This window comes from Carlito syrichta, unplaced genomic scaffold, assembly GCF_000164805.1.
Source record: "Carlito syrichta isolate Samal-C Ts95f unplaced genomic scaffold, Tarsius_syrichta-2.0.1 Scaffold81555, whole genome shotgun sequence".
Taxonomy (NCBI): domain Eukaryota; kingdom Metazoa; phylum Chordata; class Mammalia; order Primates; family Tarsiidae; genus Carlito; species Carlito syrichta.
In genome coordinates, this window is record NW_007025651.1 from 1 (window position 1) to 16490 (window position 16490).

At 58.0% G+C, this 16490-nt stretch overlaps 1 protein-coding gene across 1 annotated transcript in view; it reads right to left on the reverse strand.

Moving 5' to 3' along the window:
• Nucleotides 1-8785: 8785 nt before the first annotated feature.
• Nucleotides 8786-16490, reverse strand: part of LOC103257808 (janus kinase and microtubule-interacting protein 1) — a 58352-nt gene continuing 50647 nt past the window's right edge. The window contains exons 8-11 of the mRNA XM_021711091.1: nucleotides 15802-15930; nucleotides 14004-14087; nucleotides 10913-10975; nucleotides 8786-9194 (exon numbers count right to left, since the gene is read on the reverse strand). Coding sequence (XP_021566766.1) covers nucleotides 9021-9194; nucleotides 10913-10975; nucleotides 14004-14087; nucleotides 15802-15930 — 450 coding nt within the window. The 3' untranslated portion in view covers nucleotides 8786-9020. The remainder of the gene's footprint in view (nucleotides 9195-10912; nucleotides 10976-14003; nucleotides 14088-15801; nucleotides 15931-16490) is intronic.

The window sequence follows — 16490 nt, forward strand, 5'->3', positions numbered from 1 at the left end:
GCGCACGGCTCCCTCCCCGCGCCAAGCGGGCCCCGGTCGTGCCAGCTCCCGCAGCCCTGACCGAGCCAAGCCTTCCCTCAGCTCAGGGCCTTCGCACCCCCAGGCCTTTTGGAGCGAATATCACCCAGCCTCCAGGCCCCGAGCTAGCTGTCTCCTCCTCCAGGAAGCCTCCCCTGCTTGCCGAGTCAGCCGCCCTCCAGACCCCCGCCAGTCACTTGTGAAAGCCTGGTCTCGGCACTGACAGGTGCTGCTGGGTGTCCCTGCCCCAGGAGCCCCCGCAGTGGCGACAAGATCTGACTCGTCCTGTTGGCCGTCTTTGCCCAGCACAGAGCCGGCACACAGCAGGGTCCTGAAAAACGCCTCTTGAATGAAGGGGGTGGGAGGGCATGGAGGTTTGAGTGGGCGTGTGCGGGCTCTGCAGAGGGAACAAGGCTCATCCAGCTACTGTCACGGAGGCTTCTCCTAATGTCCAAGCGAGCCAGGCCCCAGGCACGACCCGGCCCTAAGAGAGGGTGTGTGGCTCCTTAGAAGTGGACAGGCATATAGCTGGTGTGGAATTTAAAATACTTTCATTTTTAACATCCTACTTCATAAAGTGAATACAACTAAATGGGGAAAATGCCAGTTTTGAATGATTATAAGCTGCCCCAATCAATTTCTGTGGACCACAATATTGAGTCTTTTTGTTGTTATTGTTTTTAAAAATATTCATATGATGCATATAAAAAAATAAACCTGGCTGGGTGCAGTGGCTCACACCTGTATTTCCAGCATTTGGGAGGCCAAGGCAGGAGGATCGCTTGAGGCCAGGAATTTGAGTTCAGCCTCTACTAAAAAAAAAAGAATTAGCCGGGCATGGTGGCAGATGCCTGTAGTCCTAGCTAGTTGGGAGGCTGAGGTGTGAGGATCACCTGAGTCCAGGAAGGTGAGGCTGCCGTAAGCTATGATTGTGCCACCGCACTTCAGCCTGGGCAACAGACCAAGACCCTGTCTCTAAAAATAAAAAAGAAATAAACTTGACAGATCCTTTTCAGCAATTGAGAGAGAACACGAGAACAGAGACAGCCGACTGTGAGACCTTGGGCCATGTGAGGTCACAAGTTCAAAATCAGAGTCAGGCCCGGCATGCATGGAGCCTCAACCACTCCAGGGAGAAGCTCACATTCACGGTCCCGCCCCACCCCGAGGAGGGAGGGGTCTTGGGACAGGGGGAAAAAAGGAGTCCAGTCGCCGGGAGAGGCGGAGGAAGAGCAAGCAGCCTCCTGAAGACGGCCTGTTGCTGGGCAGGGCCTGCTCTCAAGGGCTCCGAGTGCAGGGCCCAGGTCCCCGCAGCTGGCGGGCTGGCCTCTCTCCTCTCCCTGCAGGGAGGGTCCCAGGGCCTCGACTCGGGCCACCCGGTCTGCCTGCGCCACCTTCTCCAGTCCGCCGCCCCAGGGCCCGCCTTTCTGAGTCCAGTGTCTGTCTCGGTTGGTGCCGAACTTGAGGGAGAAACGATGGGACCAGCAGTGGCCCACGGACCCTCCAGCATCACATGGGCCCGCTTCCTGCAGGACACACGCGGTACCCCAAGTGAGCTAGGCCTGGTCCCTGGTCCTGGGTCTGCTGGTCCTCGCTGGGCGGGTCTGCTGGGGCCGGGTTAGGGGCCACCTTTGCCTTCGAGCCTGTGGGGGGCTTCAGTGGGTGGTGAGGAAGAGGGCCCATGTCGCGGGGAGATGCCGTCGGCAGCCAGAGCCTTACAGGCCATCACAGGACAGTCCTCATCTGGGGGGGGTGGCACGTCACTTGGACGCTGAGAAATCGGCTTCGTGCCTTTGAAAGGACACTGACATTGACTGTGGCTTGTCCAGATTCCAGTATTGAATGGCAATTTTTTTTTTGAGCTGGGGGTCTCCGTCGCCCAGGCTGGAATACAGTGGCACAACTCTGGCTCACTGCAGCCTTGCGCTCCCGGGCTCAAGCGATCCTTCCTCCTCAGCCTCCCGAGTAGCTGGGACTACAGGCACGTGCCTCCATGCCCGGCTAGCTTTTGTACTTTTAGCAGAGACGAGGTCTCACTATGTCACCCAGGCTGGTCTCAAACTCCTGGGCTCAAGCAGTCCTCCTGCCTCAGCCTCCCAGAGTGTTGGGAACACAGGCGTGAGCCACTGCATCTGGCCATGAATGACAATGTTTTAAAGGAGGTGCATTGGGTGGGGCGGGAGCTGCTGAGGCCCGTATCCAACCTCCTCCAGCAGGCCCTCCTGCGGTGCTCATCGGCTCTAGGGTGACCAGCATGCCCCTGTTTGCCCACGACTGGCCTTGTGTTAGCACTGAAATGCCCACGTCCAGGGAAAGCCCTCAGGCCTGGGCAAAGCTAACTGTCTGTCTCCCTAACTGTCCTGTCAGCATTCTCTGAGGGTCCCGCTGACCCAGGGTCTGGCCTGCACGGTGGCCACCTTCTCACGCCAACATCCCCGAGGGGGGAGAGGATGACCAGCAACTTCAAGCTCACCCGACTTCATTCACAGGCGAGTGGCAGGACCAGGGCCGGCTCTGTGTCCACACCAGTTTACATCCAGTCCCCCAGGGCCGTCCCAAGTGCGAGCTGGGCACCTCGGCTCCAGGCTCAGAGCCGGGCCCTGATCCCTGACCCCCCCACCCTGTGGGGTCAGTGAGGGGCTGGGCGACCAGTGCAGGCCCCCAGCGTGGAGGGCACAAGCATGGTGCCGGGCCCACCCTCTGGGCGAGGATCTGGAGGTCGGTCAGCAGGAGGCAGACAGCAGCGCGGGTGGGCGGGGTGCACACAGGGAGCAACAGGCTGGCAGGCAAGCGGGGGTGGCAAGGGCCCAGGCGGACAGTAGCCAGATGCCAGACAGGCCCCTCTCCTTGGCTGTCGTAGGGTGCTGTCTTGCGCGGGTGCTGAGAGGACGAGCCGCCCAAAGACCTAAGGTACGGGCCAGAGCACCTGCTGCTTGTCGGGAGTGGGGAGAAGCTGTCCGGAAGGGCTGGGCAGGGGTGGGGAGGGACTGCACGCCTTGCAGAGGGCGGCTCTCACGGGGCCACGAAGCTCCCGCCACTTGCTTCCTGGGCCCTCAAGGAAACTCGGGTTGGAGAGACCCAACCACGCCCTCCACCCCAGCCCCACCATGACCCGGCCACTAAGTCACGGCAGCTTCCTGCTCGGCTCCCCTGGTCACAAGCACTGACTGAGCACCTCTAGGAACCACGCATTGCCCGGGTACTAATTTATCCAGAGAGCGATGCTTGGTCCCACCTAAAGACGCTACGTCCTGCTCCTCCCACGAACCCAGTGAGGCCCCAGAATGCTCGGTGTTGTGGCTTCAGATGTGGTGACTAGTTTGCCGAAAGCCCTGCAGCTGGCAGTGGTGGGCCCAGGTCCCAAGACTGAGGCAGGAGCTGGTGGAGGGGTGCCTCCACCTCCCCCAGGGCAGTGCCCGGCGTGACCCTCGGATGTTCTTTCTCGGTAAATGTTTAAGTGAACGTTGGATAGACCGAGTCATACGTGTTTAACCGTGGGACAAGACAGGGCACAGTGAGAGGAGGCTGGACAGTCACACTGGGCTTTGCTGATACAAAGGGTATTGGCTGCCGTGCCCGTGTGCCCACTCTGCACCTGCACCTTTCCCAGCCAGGTGTGAACCATTCCCATCCCAATGCTTACCTGGGGAGGAGCTCAGCCAGGTAAGAGATGGGGGGTGAGTGCCAGTGCTCTGTCACCACTTCCTACCTGTGTGACCTTGAGCAGGGTTAGGTCCTCGGTCTGCTGCCAGCATCTAGCACCCTTTACTTGACGGAGGGGCTGAGGGCGAATGGGAGAGCACCCAGGGAAGAGAGCTATTTCTATTCCAAATGTCCGTCCAAAAATTCGGGAAGGAATCCTAAGATCACTTGGACCTCATTACTATGGAAACAGCGCTTTAACGTTTAACTCAGGTGCTCTGAAAGAAAACGAGCCTGAGATAGGACTACATACAGGGCTGTATATTTCTAAAACATCCCCAAACCATGGAAAAGGCAGACAAATCCAGAATGTGTTTTTAAACAAATAGGTCAAAAATTACTATCTTTAATACGTAAAGCACACAGAGAAGTCTGTAAGAAAAGCAATGACAACAAATACGTATTTGTTGGATGGATGGCTGGACGGACGGACGGACGGACGGGATGGTAGGTAGGTGCAGGATGGATGGAGGAGCAAACTCAATGGAAAGTCCTCAAAATAAATGTCATTATGATTCACAAGGAAGGAGAGAATAGATCTATGCACCAAAAACTCAGTGTCACTAGCGCCAAAATAAATAAAAATTAAAACAATGACCGACTATAGAACTTCACCTGTCAGACTGGCAAACCTTTCAGTGGTACCCATGCCACACTGAGCATGAAATCAACAAGGTATAATGCTACGGGCCGAAGGGTGATTGGCACCACTTTTCTGGACACTGTTTTGACAAGGCCAAAGCCCTCACAAACGTTCTTACCATCCGGCCCAATGATTCCACTTCTAGAGCCTATCCTACGGCTGCATTGTAAGATGTTGATAGCAATGTCTGCATAACAATGCTCACCACCGCAAGCCGTAAAAAGACAAAAAGTGAAACGCCCCAGATATCTACCTGCTAAGGGAGTAGGTGGCCAACGCTGTGACTGTCAGGTGGGAGACAGGGCCTTTTTAAACGGCCTGGGGGACGCTTCCAAGGCAGGGTTTTAAAAAACCAGATGTCAAGTGAGAGTTCAACCAAGCCAAAAAAAAAAAAATTGGGGCATGGGGAAGCAACCGGAAGGAAACAGGCTCGATGCGCCAGATGGCTTCCTCAGCGGGGTTTCCCTCTCCTCCTGTGTCTCTGGGTTTTCTAGAAGGAGCTTGCGGGACCTTCCTTCCGGAAACGAAAAGGCATGCATGTGCACATGCAGACGCAGACGCACGAAAACACATGCCCCCACGCAAGCGCGACACCAATGTACAGTTTCTCGTATGGTGCTGGGAAGCTGGGACGAGGCGTGAACATGGAAATGCCGCCGGGCTCTACCTTTTCGCACAGGGCAAGCACGGTTCCAGCCTGGATTATTGCAACCTGTTCTTCGTTTCTCAAATTCTAAAACACAAAAACGGGCAAGGGCGTTTTACACCGGCTCCTCCATCCACGTTAGTACCCAGCAACTCGAAGGGCTCCTCTCTGGGCTGCACCCGAGGGTCTGCTCCCTCCGCTAAGCGGGGCTGGTGCGTCCAGGCAGACGGCGCCTGTCCCTCTGGCTGGGGAGGGGGGAGACAGTTCACAGACCCGCCCTGAGCCTCTTGAGACATAGGGCCATGTTCAAGGCCTTCTTGCAGGAAGGCACAAGCATCACTTTCCGACTTGGCAGCCTCGCGTGACTGCACCTTCTTTCTGGGTAGCGGTTCTCGGGCGTTCGTAGTTCCCTTAACGCTCACGGGAGGGACCGTGGGAGGGGGCCAACTTCGCAACCCCACCCTGACAAAGGCAGACCCCCCACCCCCAGGGTAATGCGGCCATACAGAAGCCTTGCATTGCACTTCTTGGCTCTCTTAGGTCAGAGAAAAAGGAAAAAAAAGAAAAACAGAACCAAACAAAGGCACACAGAATACACCCGGATCAAAACAAGAACACGAAACCAGAAACCGGACGTTCATAGTTACCCCGTTATCGCCAAGGATATCTAATTTCTTCATAAGGTCAGAAATATTCACATCCTGGAAAAGATTTCCAAGGTTCACTTTTGTGTGAGCTGCAAAGACCACGCATGCCACTTCCTAGTGCCACGACCTTTACTCTTGAGAAGACACCACACTCTCTCTTGGTGGAACACACCGTAGGGCTGAGTTTTGTGCCTGGCTATTCCCCTGGGGAGTGGGGGAGAAGAGGAGTCATGGCCGCTGATGTGCCGAGTGTTCCAGAAAGGCCCGGGGAATCGGAAGTGTGCTGCCCCCAAAGCCAAGCAGGGACCCGGGCACATGGCAGACACGGGGCGTGACAACAACCACAGCCATCCCCTGCGGAGCACTCACTGGGCACCAGGCACGGTACCAGGGACTTCAACACGTTCGTTATCTTATTCCCCCGTCACCCAGGGAGGCGGGCGCAGCCACTTGGACTTCACGGTGAAGAGGCTAGGGCTCAGAAAGGTGACAGGCCACAGCACGGCAGTGGGGAAACCGGGGTTTGCGCTCAAGGCTACCTCCCGAGTCTCTGCTCTTTTCCAGACAGGGGTCAAAACAGGGTGACGTGTAATGACCCTTCAAGAATCGGACCGATTACGGCTTTCGACGTGGGGCGGAGGGACCGGGGAAAGCGCGTCGAGATCGACCATACCCCTGGCACCAGGACACAATCCCCTTCACAAGGGAGCCGGCCCCTGAGCAGAGGCCCGCCCACCCCAGGCACGCTACCTTAACTCCTTCCTGGTGACAGAACAGCTGGAGAGCGCTGCTGTGGTTCTCGGGGAAGGTGGTGATTTGGAGGTTAAACGCTGGCGACCTCCTCTCTCTCTCCTGGGGAAAAGACGCCGTTTAAAGACAGAACTTGGTTGGAGGCGTTACCATTTGCCACTTTCCCACGCCACTCCGCAAAAGCCAAGGAATTCCAGCCGGCAGCGGCGCGACGACAAAAGCGTATGTTCGGACTGGAGGAGCCTCCTTCGGGAAACACGGTGGTCTCGCGCCTCCCCGGGCGGCAGGTCTCCTTTGGAGACCGGTTTTCTCCTCACCTGCTCAGCTAGGAAGAAACGGTTAACGGGCGTGGCGACTAGGTCAAAAACCCGAGACGTCACAGAAGGACGCAACTTCGAAAACACAACTGCACAGCCTTTGAGTGGATGCTAAAAACCACCAACTGTGGTGTATCACTCCGTGCCAGGCACATTGTTAGCCCGTTTCATCCTCACACAGCTGCACAAGGCAGGCGTCGCGGCTTTCGCTCGAAGACAAAGAGACAGAGGGTCAGGGAGGCTGCAACTGAGGCAAACCCTGGTTCCTGTCCTTTCTGGGCTAAATCTGCCAACGCCATTCACAGTTTTTTTTGGAACCACACTAACACAGCCAGTGACCATTCTACCCCCGGCTTACACGTATAGTCAAAGCTCAACGACTACGGAAGGAAAAACAAGCATTTTTCCCAGAAGAGGGACTTAGTCATCTCCCAGGAAGGGACATGTTTTCTAAAAGGGACAGGAGAAGCCTAATTACTCACAGGGCTAAAGCACAGTGGCCGAACATTTCTCTGGTCTCAAGCGTGTTTCCTGCAGAGAGCTGACATTAAACCTTTAGCAACAGACAGGTGCGTCACGGTGAGGCGGCAGAGAAGACCTTTGCAAATGACACCTTTGGGTCAAATGGCTTTTGTTTGATCGAAGTTAGCGTAAGACAAAAGTAGCACACTCTGGACCACTCCGGAAGAACCTAGCTACAGAACCGATGGGTTTAATCGTTCAAGTAAGGAATGTAGCTGAGATGAGCATGGATCTAGATGACAGGGCTTACGGAGGGCCCCTCGGATGAGGCTTGAGGGCAGAGAAAGGGTACGGCCACTAATTCTGCTTATTTCCCTGAAGCCCCCGCCTGGCTAATCTGGGTTTGAAACACTCTGGAGAGAAAACCTTATTTCCTTGGTTAGCCAAGGAAGAACAAAATTTCTCAGTGCGGTTCCACAGATGTCTCTCTACCCGCAAATTTATTTAAAAGGCTGGTGTCTGTGGGACAGCGGAGACCAGCAGGGAAAATTCTAGTGAACCGGGCAGTGCCTATGAAACTCTCACGAGGGAGCCTCATAGCAAGGACTTGCGAAAGGTCTTCTAACAGCGGCAGAAGTATTAACAAGGACCCCACATCATTTCCAAGCCTGTCGCACACATAAAATGCTGGAGGCATGCTCAAGGCTCAGGCCAGCCCCGAGCCACATCGCAGCACCGAGTGCCGAGAGGCGCTCGGGCCACCATCGCGGCCAGCACGACAAGGTGCACGACGAGGTGCAGGCGGTCAGTCCTGATGCAGACAGAACCGTGACTCAAGCTGGGGCGGGGGACAAAGTCGGGGAAGCCACAGACACTGCGGAGGGGCTCGCTCGGAAGGGTCTCACGCATGCAGAGGTGGCAGTGGAGAGAGCAGGGCTGTGTCACCACAAGTGCCGAGAAACTCATCACAGATGGAAGTGATGTTGAGAATGTCGATGGTGTTTAAACAGAAACGAACAAACGAAAAAGGGTCATAAGAGCCGTGAGAGCCAGGCAATCGAACACACCCGAGGCAAGGTTTCAGTCGGAAGCGTGACAACAGCAAGATTCCTTCACTGAATCCCACCCAGGCGCTGGGAAAGTTCCCAAAGGAACGGGGCTTCTACACGTGAACAGCAATCGACTGCCCTCCGGCAGTTTTGAGTTGCACTGTGAGTTACAAATAGCAATTTCTTTAGTCCAATATTGCTGCGATGCCCGGGTCTGGGTCTACTAGATAAAAGAGTTCGAGCGACATGACTCGTTTTCTGAAAAGCTGATGCAGAGATGTCCTTCTCCCCTGCCTTTACTTACCTTGTGTTCACCTCAGCAAACAGAAAATGGGCTCAAACGGGCATTAAACACACGACAGAGTCAATTGCTGGCCAGGTCAGGCTTTGCTATTTCAAAAGGTGAGATTTGCTGCATGCACGATCACTTAAAAAGGTGTGTTATTAACTGCAACAGTGCTTCCGTCTGGGTTTGCAGAATGCGGACCCGGTGACCAGGCATGCAGGAAAGAAGTCGTTATGGAAATGAAACACAAATAAAAAAGGCAAAATATTGCAAAAACAAATTATTTTATTAAGTGCAAAACAAGCCGTAGGCAATAAATATATTAGCTCTGGTACATGTCCATAGACTTCGGTGAGCATTCTCTCCAGAACACATTAAGGCAGTGAAATTATTCTGAACGTACAGATTTAAAAAAAGAAAGGAAGGAAGAAAGGAAGGAAGGAAGGAAGGAAGAAACGATCCCATGTCCCCTTTACACATGCTTGAGATCATCTGGAGCGTTACACGAATTTCAGTTTGGGGTCAAAGAGAATGTCTGCTCCGTTTGAGAGCTTACAACAGATAGAGTCTCTTACTTCGAGTTCTAGCACTCTGAATTCTAACAGCTCGTTCTGGTCCTTGGCGTCTTGCATTTCATTCTTCAGCTGGTTCTCTTCCATCTCCAGTCTGTAAATCTAGGGCAGAGACACCTGCGGATTAATGAGGGCCGCCCTCTCTGACCTGTGGGTGGTCTGAGGCAGTGGACAAGCCACGGGGGAGGAAGCAGGAGAGGGTGGGATCTGTGTCAAGGGCAAGGGTAGAGTCAGGCCCTGCTGAGGAATCAGGCTGGAATGAGGCAGACAGAGTCTGGGCCCGGTTACCCCAACGGCCCCAGGCCTGGCCCAGTGAAGCCGGGGCTCCTTACATGTTTGCTGAGTGAATGAAGGGGAAACTGAGGCACGGAGCTTTTCCCCGTGAGGTCAAACGGGGCGGAAGCAAGAGTGCAGCACCCAGAGCCTGTCTGGGTCTTCCCAACTCGCGTCCCCCCACGCCCCGGAATCAGGCCCCCGCACTGGCCTGAGGCCCAGCAGACTGCATGCAACAGGGAGACTGTTTCTCTGGCTTCTCCCCCAAATCTGGCATGGGAGCCTTGAGGGCCGCAGCTCCCCGGGAGCACAGACCGGCCTGGGCAGCGAGACTGCTCCAGTCTCAGACCCAGCCAGGAGACACTAGACGAGCCTCCCAGCGGCTCCGGGCCTCAGTTTCTGTCCAAGGCGGGAAACAGCAGCACCCATGGTGGCAGTGAGGGGTCATGAGGAAAACAGATGGAAGTGAGGGCTTAGGGTAAGTCATCACAGCCTTCCCTGAACACCATCGCAGAGCACCAGAGAGGGTCTCTGTCACCCCCACAGGACATACGGAAACAGGGCGAGAGGGTGAGCGTTTTCTGTAGCTCCTGGAATTTAGACAGCAAGCCCAAGCGATGCTCACACTCTCCCAGGGCACAAGACTGGTTCACAAGGTGACGACTGGCCCTGCCCCAAATGCCACCGAGAAATTCAGAGAAGCAAACGGGCCACACGCTGGTCAGCCGCAGAGTGGGGGCCAGGCTGCAGCCCCACCCAAGGGCCAGGCAGGGCTCGCCCAGTGCCAGCCTTCTAGGACGTGGAAAGGATGAGGCCTAGCCAAGGTCCGATTCCACTGCCATGCGACGTCCAGAAAGGGCAGATCTATAGACACAAAGCAGCCAGGAGGTCGCAGGCTTGGGTGGTGAGGGGTGGGGTGTGATGCAAACGGGCAGGAGGGGTCTTTACGGGGGTGGAAAACATTCTAACGCTGCCCTGTGCTGATGGCTGCACAATTCTCTAAATTTGCTAAAAGAAGAACTGAATTGTACACGAATAAGGAGAAGAAGCTGTGGTCTCAACCCCAAAGCAAGCACTTCCCCAGCAGACTCCCTGGGAGAGCTCTGGAAAGTTCCACGCCCAGAGAGAGAAGGACAGAGGCCCCAGCTCCCAGCAGGGGTCAGCTGAACTGGGCTAAGCTGGCCTGGCGCCCGCCCCCTGACAGTGCCTCAAGTGTCCCCAGGGCCAGAGGTGGAAGGGCCCTGGACCCCAAAGCAACGGCAGAGGTGGCCTGGCCCGACATCGAGAGGACAGGACAGCCTGCGCCCCTTCTGTAGGGCGATCAGAAGGACAGTCTCAACTAGCTCTGCAGCCCTAGGCCCAGAGGAGGAACCGGGACCCAGCCGCTGCCTCCACGTAAGGAAGACACTCACTGCACGAGAGCCCCAGGCCCTGGCCCCTGGCCCCTGGCCGACGGCACTACGGTGCCAGGGAAGAGCCGTGGCCGGGCGCACCTCCGAGGCCCTGGCTGACCCGGAGCACTGAGCTTCTCTGCAACAGTCACGTACCTTTTCCAGCAAGTCCTGGTTTGTTCTGATGAGCAGCTGCTTCTCTTCAACCCACTTGGAATCCTAAGGAAAAGCACTAAATAGGGTCACGCTCATTGGAGCAGGCAGACGGTCAAGTACATTTTTGGTGAGAGGGGTCCCTTTCTAGGGAAAGGTCCCAGGGAGGACGGCAGAGACACGCCCTCGTCCCAATCCCAAAAGAGAGGTTTATGGGGCAGGCTGCAGGCCGCCCCTTTCCACTTCGTGGGTGGCCCCCAAAGCACAGTGACGTCCCTCTGCAAGCATCACTCACAGGAACACCGCTCACGCACGCCTGGGTCGGCGCCAGCGGGCCCTCGATGCACTCTGAAGACCACGCCCCACGAACCAGGCAGCGTGACACCACACTCTCATTCGTTCTAGTCCCTCCAGCTGCGATGCTCCCCACGCGTCTGCCTGGTCTAAGTCCACCCGTGAGGGTCCTGGGAATACACAGCACCCAGTCCGTCCATCACTGCAGCACCCCACGGGTGCTCAGCGGATACCAGAAGGGGAGGACAAAGGCCTGAGAAGAAGCCTTCTCCCACGGCCTCGGTGCCCAGCCGCAGAGCTGGGACTGGCAGAGGCCTCTCCCGGGGGCCAGGCCAGGCTCTCCCAGTCCTGGCATTACAGGCTTAAAAGCTGAGATCCTAACCTGGCGTCTGATTCCACTCCCATGGAACGTGCAGAAAAGGCACGGGCTACCTCCTGGGCTTTCTTCCACCCAATGTCTGCCACCTGCGAGGTCACAGATCTGACCCACAGGTGGGCCTGGCCGGGCTGCAAGCCCCTGTGAGACACAGCTGTGTGCCGTCACTTTCTCATCTGGGCGCACAGTTCACGAAGACGGCTGCCACCCCCTCCCTCCTCTGTGCACACACCCCTTCGCAATGAGACCTGCAGCTCCTCCCAGCGGATGCTGGGTCATCTCTCCAGCCCGGGAGCCGAGCTAGGCCATGACATGCTCTGGCTACTCGGATGCCGGCAAGCGTGGCGTGAGCAGAAGCTGGAAAGGGATTGTGCCGTGGGCCCTGGTCTTTTTCCCTCCCGCCAGGCCACCAGGCTGCGCAGCCAGGCGAGCCTCTCTGAGGGTGAGACCTGGCTGGGAGCTGGCGCCAACGCCCAGACGGGCGAGCGAGGCCCTTTCACACCAGCCAGCGCCGGTCGGTCCGCCTGAGGCTGCGTCCTCCAGGATGACCCCGGGCGTGACCGGCAGCGCCTCCAAGCCCCAGCTGAGCCAAGCCCACACCACCAATCCACAGAGCTGCAGGCAGATACAAGTTTCTGTTTTAAACAATTAAGTGTGGGATGGTTTGTTACATGGCAAATGCGAACTGACCCACCGTCCCGTGCACCCGCCCGGAGCCGGGCGCAGGCAAGGGCTCTGGTACGTGCTCGCCGAACAAGTGGCCCCATGATTTGCCCCAGACCTGTCCCGCCCTCTAGCGAGCACTGAGGGCAGAGCAGGCCCAGAGACAGAGGGCCTCTTCCCCCGGGGGACAGTAAGTTAGGCACAGACTGTGATCAGGCAAGCTACGGTGTGCAAGCTCAGCTTGGAAGGATACTGAGGTCAATGGCAAGTCGGGACGGGAGACTCAAACGAGCCTGCTTGTCTCCCACCTGGCTCTCTGCCCTGGCTCCTTCCAAATCTTACGTCCCTTTCTCTAATGCGTCAGGTACCCTTCTCGGCCCCATTTTAAAGACGAGGAAACTAAGCCCAAAGAGCTCATGCAACTTGCCCAGGTCACACAAGTAAGGGGCACAGCCACTGTCAGAACGCAGGCGGGCTCCATCCTGTGTGCTCGGTGCCACCGTCCCGCCCTGCAGAGAATGCCGACCACCGTCTACAGAGGCCACCGCCAAGGGCTGGTGCTCACGCTCCCCAACCCAGCGCCCCCGTGAAGGCCGCTGTGGTGACCTGCTGTGTCAGGCATGAGATGTGACCTCTGGCTGTCTGCTTCCATGGAAACCTCAGCCACAGACTGAGCCCTGACCACTCTCCTGGGATCCGTCAGAAAGGGTTCCAAGCCATCTGGCTGGCGGTGCTCCTCCTGACTTCTCCCGTTAGCCTACCCGGAACCTCTGCCAACCCTCCTCTTCACCCCGCCTCCTCCAACCCCGTGTCCTGCCAGGCCTGGGACCTGGGAAGGCCTCTCTGGCCTCCTCGGCCCTCTGGGGCCCCACTGGAAGCGGGGGTGGGTGCCACCAGGTGCTCCATCTGCTGCCCTCACCCTCCTGGGCACCCATGAAGTCAAGTGGACCATGTGACTGGTGTGGGCCGGTGAATTCTGCCGAGGCAGCAAACAGCCCAGCAGAGGGCAAGTCCTAGACAGGGCAGCCGCAAGATGGCAGTGTCTCTGTCCCTGGATCCTGGAGAAACCCGGTGGAGCAGACCACCCTCCACCTCTAGGAGCCACGGAGTGTGGGCAGGAAACAGCCACTGCGACATTCGGGCTGTGACTGCCCCCTCCAGCAGAGCCTCGGACCCAACAGCCCGACCGTGCCACCTTGAGGCTGGAGTTCCATCGGGAGCCCCTCCGGGCCTCCCCTCCCAGGGGCCGGGTTGAGGCCCTGGCTCTGCCCCTCGGTTGCGTCTCCCGGTCACAGGCCTGGCCTGATGTCATGCCGAGAACGGGCACGCAGAGGTGACTGTGCAAACACCCGGCCTCTTCCACGACACAGCCACGGCCTGGAACCGGGCTCAGCAGTGGCTCGGAACCCATCCCAGGCTTGGGTTCCTTCTCACGACTAAAACTGCGACAGGCTGTGGCTGTTCAGATTCAAGTCAAAAAGGCTTGGCTTTTGGAGCTCTCTCCTATTTTTGTGCATTTGGCAAACAGACAAAAATCCGGTTGGAACTTCATACCTTGATTTGATTTTTTGTCTCGGCAAACAGGACCCACGGAAAGCACATTCCCGCCCGGGTCTGCTAGTGTTTCTTCTCTAAGGCCCCTGGCACTCTTGGCATATTTCCACAGAACAGCCCCCGAGGCCCACAGGTGAGGCTCGGGAACGCCAGCCGCCACGGGGACCGGAAGGCAAGCTTCTCGGCACCCGCGCCGCTCCGGCTCACCTGGCCCTTTTCCACCAACAGCTTCTCCAAGTCTTCGATTTTGGCCTGACACCTCAGCAGGTCAGCCTGCAGCTGCTCCCGAGTCTGCAGGGAAAAAGACCAGGACACCAGCAGGTTACCTCCCCCGGGAGACCGGGGGAAGGCTCGGGCCGCGGCCCCAGCCAGGCCCAGGGTGCTCGGGGGCAAAGCGTGGGAACAGGCTCGTTTCCGGAGCGCACGGCCCGCCTGGGCCTGCCTCATGGCGCAGAGGTTCCTCACTCAGCTGCCAGCGTAGGACCGTTTGGGCCTGAGAGGCCTTGAGTGTTTGCCGGTTTGAATGCCCTCCATGTCACAGACACGGAAAATGACGCCTGGAGAAGTCACCAGTTCCTTCCAGGGGAAGGAAGGAAGACATATCGGGTTCCCAACCTAACGTGCCTCCTGACCAAAGAGTTCAGTGTCTGCTCATTCAGCCCGAGCATTTGCATCTGTGCTTAGCTCCCTGCCTGGGCCCTTTGCCGCCCAGAGCCGAGAGCAAGGGCTGGAAATCAAGCACCCAGCAAGTCATGCAAACAAGAAGAGCCAAGTGGGTGTGGGGTAATAGGGAGTGGTGGGGCCTGCAGCCAACTGGAGGCACATGTCCCACCTCAGGGAGACACTGCCACTCGCCATAGCCAATGGCTGCCACATGGAACGGGCGGTCTGGGGCCGCCAGAGGTTCCGGCCTTTCGAGAGAAGTTGGGACCTGGGTTGGTCTGAAATCTCTTGTCTTTTAAATGTTGGCAAGTAGAGGAGATTTGGAAAAAAATTATTCAGCCCACACAAAGCCCAGCAGTTTCCCTCCCCTGACCTCGAAGGTCCAAGAAGCTCCCTCTCCACCAGCCTTGTCCCTGTCACGGCCGGCTCCCACCTCCCCCACAGGGCCGCTGCCGCCCCTGGACAAGCCTCGTGCTGGAGGGGCCGCTCTCTCCTGCAGCCGCCACCCGCAAGGGGTCTGCCAGCCAACACCCAAGTCTAGCCCATCTCCTGAAGACCACTCAGATCCATTCCCCGGTGGGATACCCCAACTGAGCTCTGGAAAACAGCCCAGACCCTGTGTCAGAGAACCCTGGCTCGCCTGGTTTCTCTGAGACTCGCCTTCCTCATTCAGAAGGTGGGGTTTTGACTCCTCCCACCTCAAGGGGCCAGCGTGGAAATGAAAGGAGAATGGGGCGCGGGGAGCCCTGGCCCCGGAGCCGTGCTCTCTGAGAGTCCCGCGTGCTCCCAGGAGGGAGGGCAAGCGGCCCGCGTCCTCCCGGGGTCGGGAAAAGAGGCGGCGGGTGGCAGTTTCCGGAAGGCAGAGCTCAGACCCGCGCAAGGGACGGCAAGCCCGGAACAGCGGTGCTCAGCAGGGCCAGGGTGCTTTGCCAGCCGGGACGCCCCCTCAGGGTCCCTGCAAGGGCCCATGGGATGTCCTGGGGTTCTCGACTCTGGAGGGAAGAGAGTCTAGGCCGACGAGGCCAGCCAAGTCGTGGCTTTGTCGCTTGGGCTGAAATTCTGGGAGCCGCGGGTGCTCTGTGGCAGAAGGATGGCACAGATGACACGTGGTAGACGGCAGCGTCCTTTCCGCTGGAGCGCCAGGGTTCCCACTGTCCCACGGAGGATGGACAGAGAGTTCGGGAGCCTCGCCCCAGTGGGGACTGCGCAATGAGCTCCCCTCGCCTCGCAGGACCCCCTCCCAGTGCCCAGGGCTGGGTCCGGACAGACTCGCAGCTCTCCAGAGGGCCGCGCCACCCAGCCTTCCGCCAGCCCCACCAGCCCTGGGGCCGGCCGCACTCACCCGGGCCTCCCGCTCTGCGTCCAGCGTGCCCCCCACCTGCTCCTGCAGCAGGGCGTAGGCTCTCTGCAGGGCCTGGTACTCCCTGGTCAGCTGGCAGAACCGCAGGTCCGCCTCTTCTCGGGCTGTGGTCTTGACGTAACAGAGGAGAAAACAGTCAGGCACGTGTCCTGCTGTGGCTCTGAGTGCCAGCGCCAGCCTGGACCACATCAGAACGCCCGCATCTCTCTCACAAGTGCTTAAGGAGCCCGGCATCGCCAGGAAGCAGTTAGGGGGCTGGAGGGAAGGGCTGTCAGGGGGGAGGCCCCACCTTGGCCAGCCAGCAGGGATCCTGCCAGGAGCTCCCTGCCCTGGGAATCTTGGGCTCTGTGGGAGCAGGTGAGACAGGGAAAGGGCCTGGCTGCTTCCAAGGCAGCCCAGCTCCAGAAGTGAAGGTTCCACCCTACAGAGTGCCTTCTCCCACTCAGCCCCCCTCAATCTGGGAATTGAAACAGCCGCATAGCAGGGCTCGGAGGCTCAGCCTGTAATCCTGCGCTTTGGGAAGCCAAGGTGAGTGGATTGCCTGAGCCCGCAGGTTCGAGACCTGCCTGGGTAACTTGGCAAGACCTCATCTCTACAATAAATCAAAAAATCAGCCGGGCGTGGTAGCGCACGCCTGTAGTTCCGGCTACTCAGAAGGCTGAGGCGGAAGG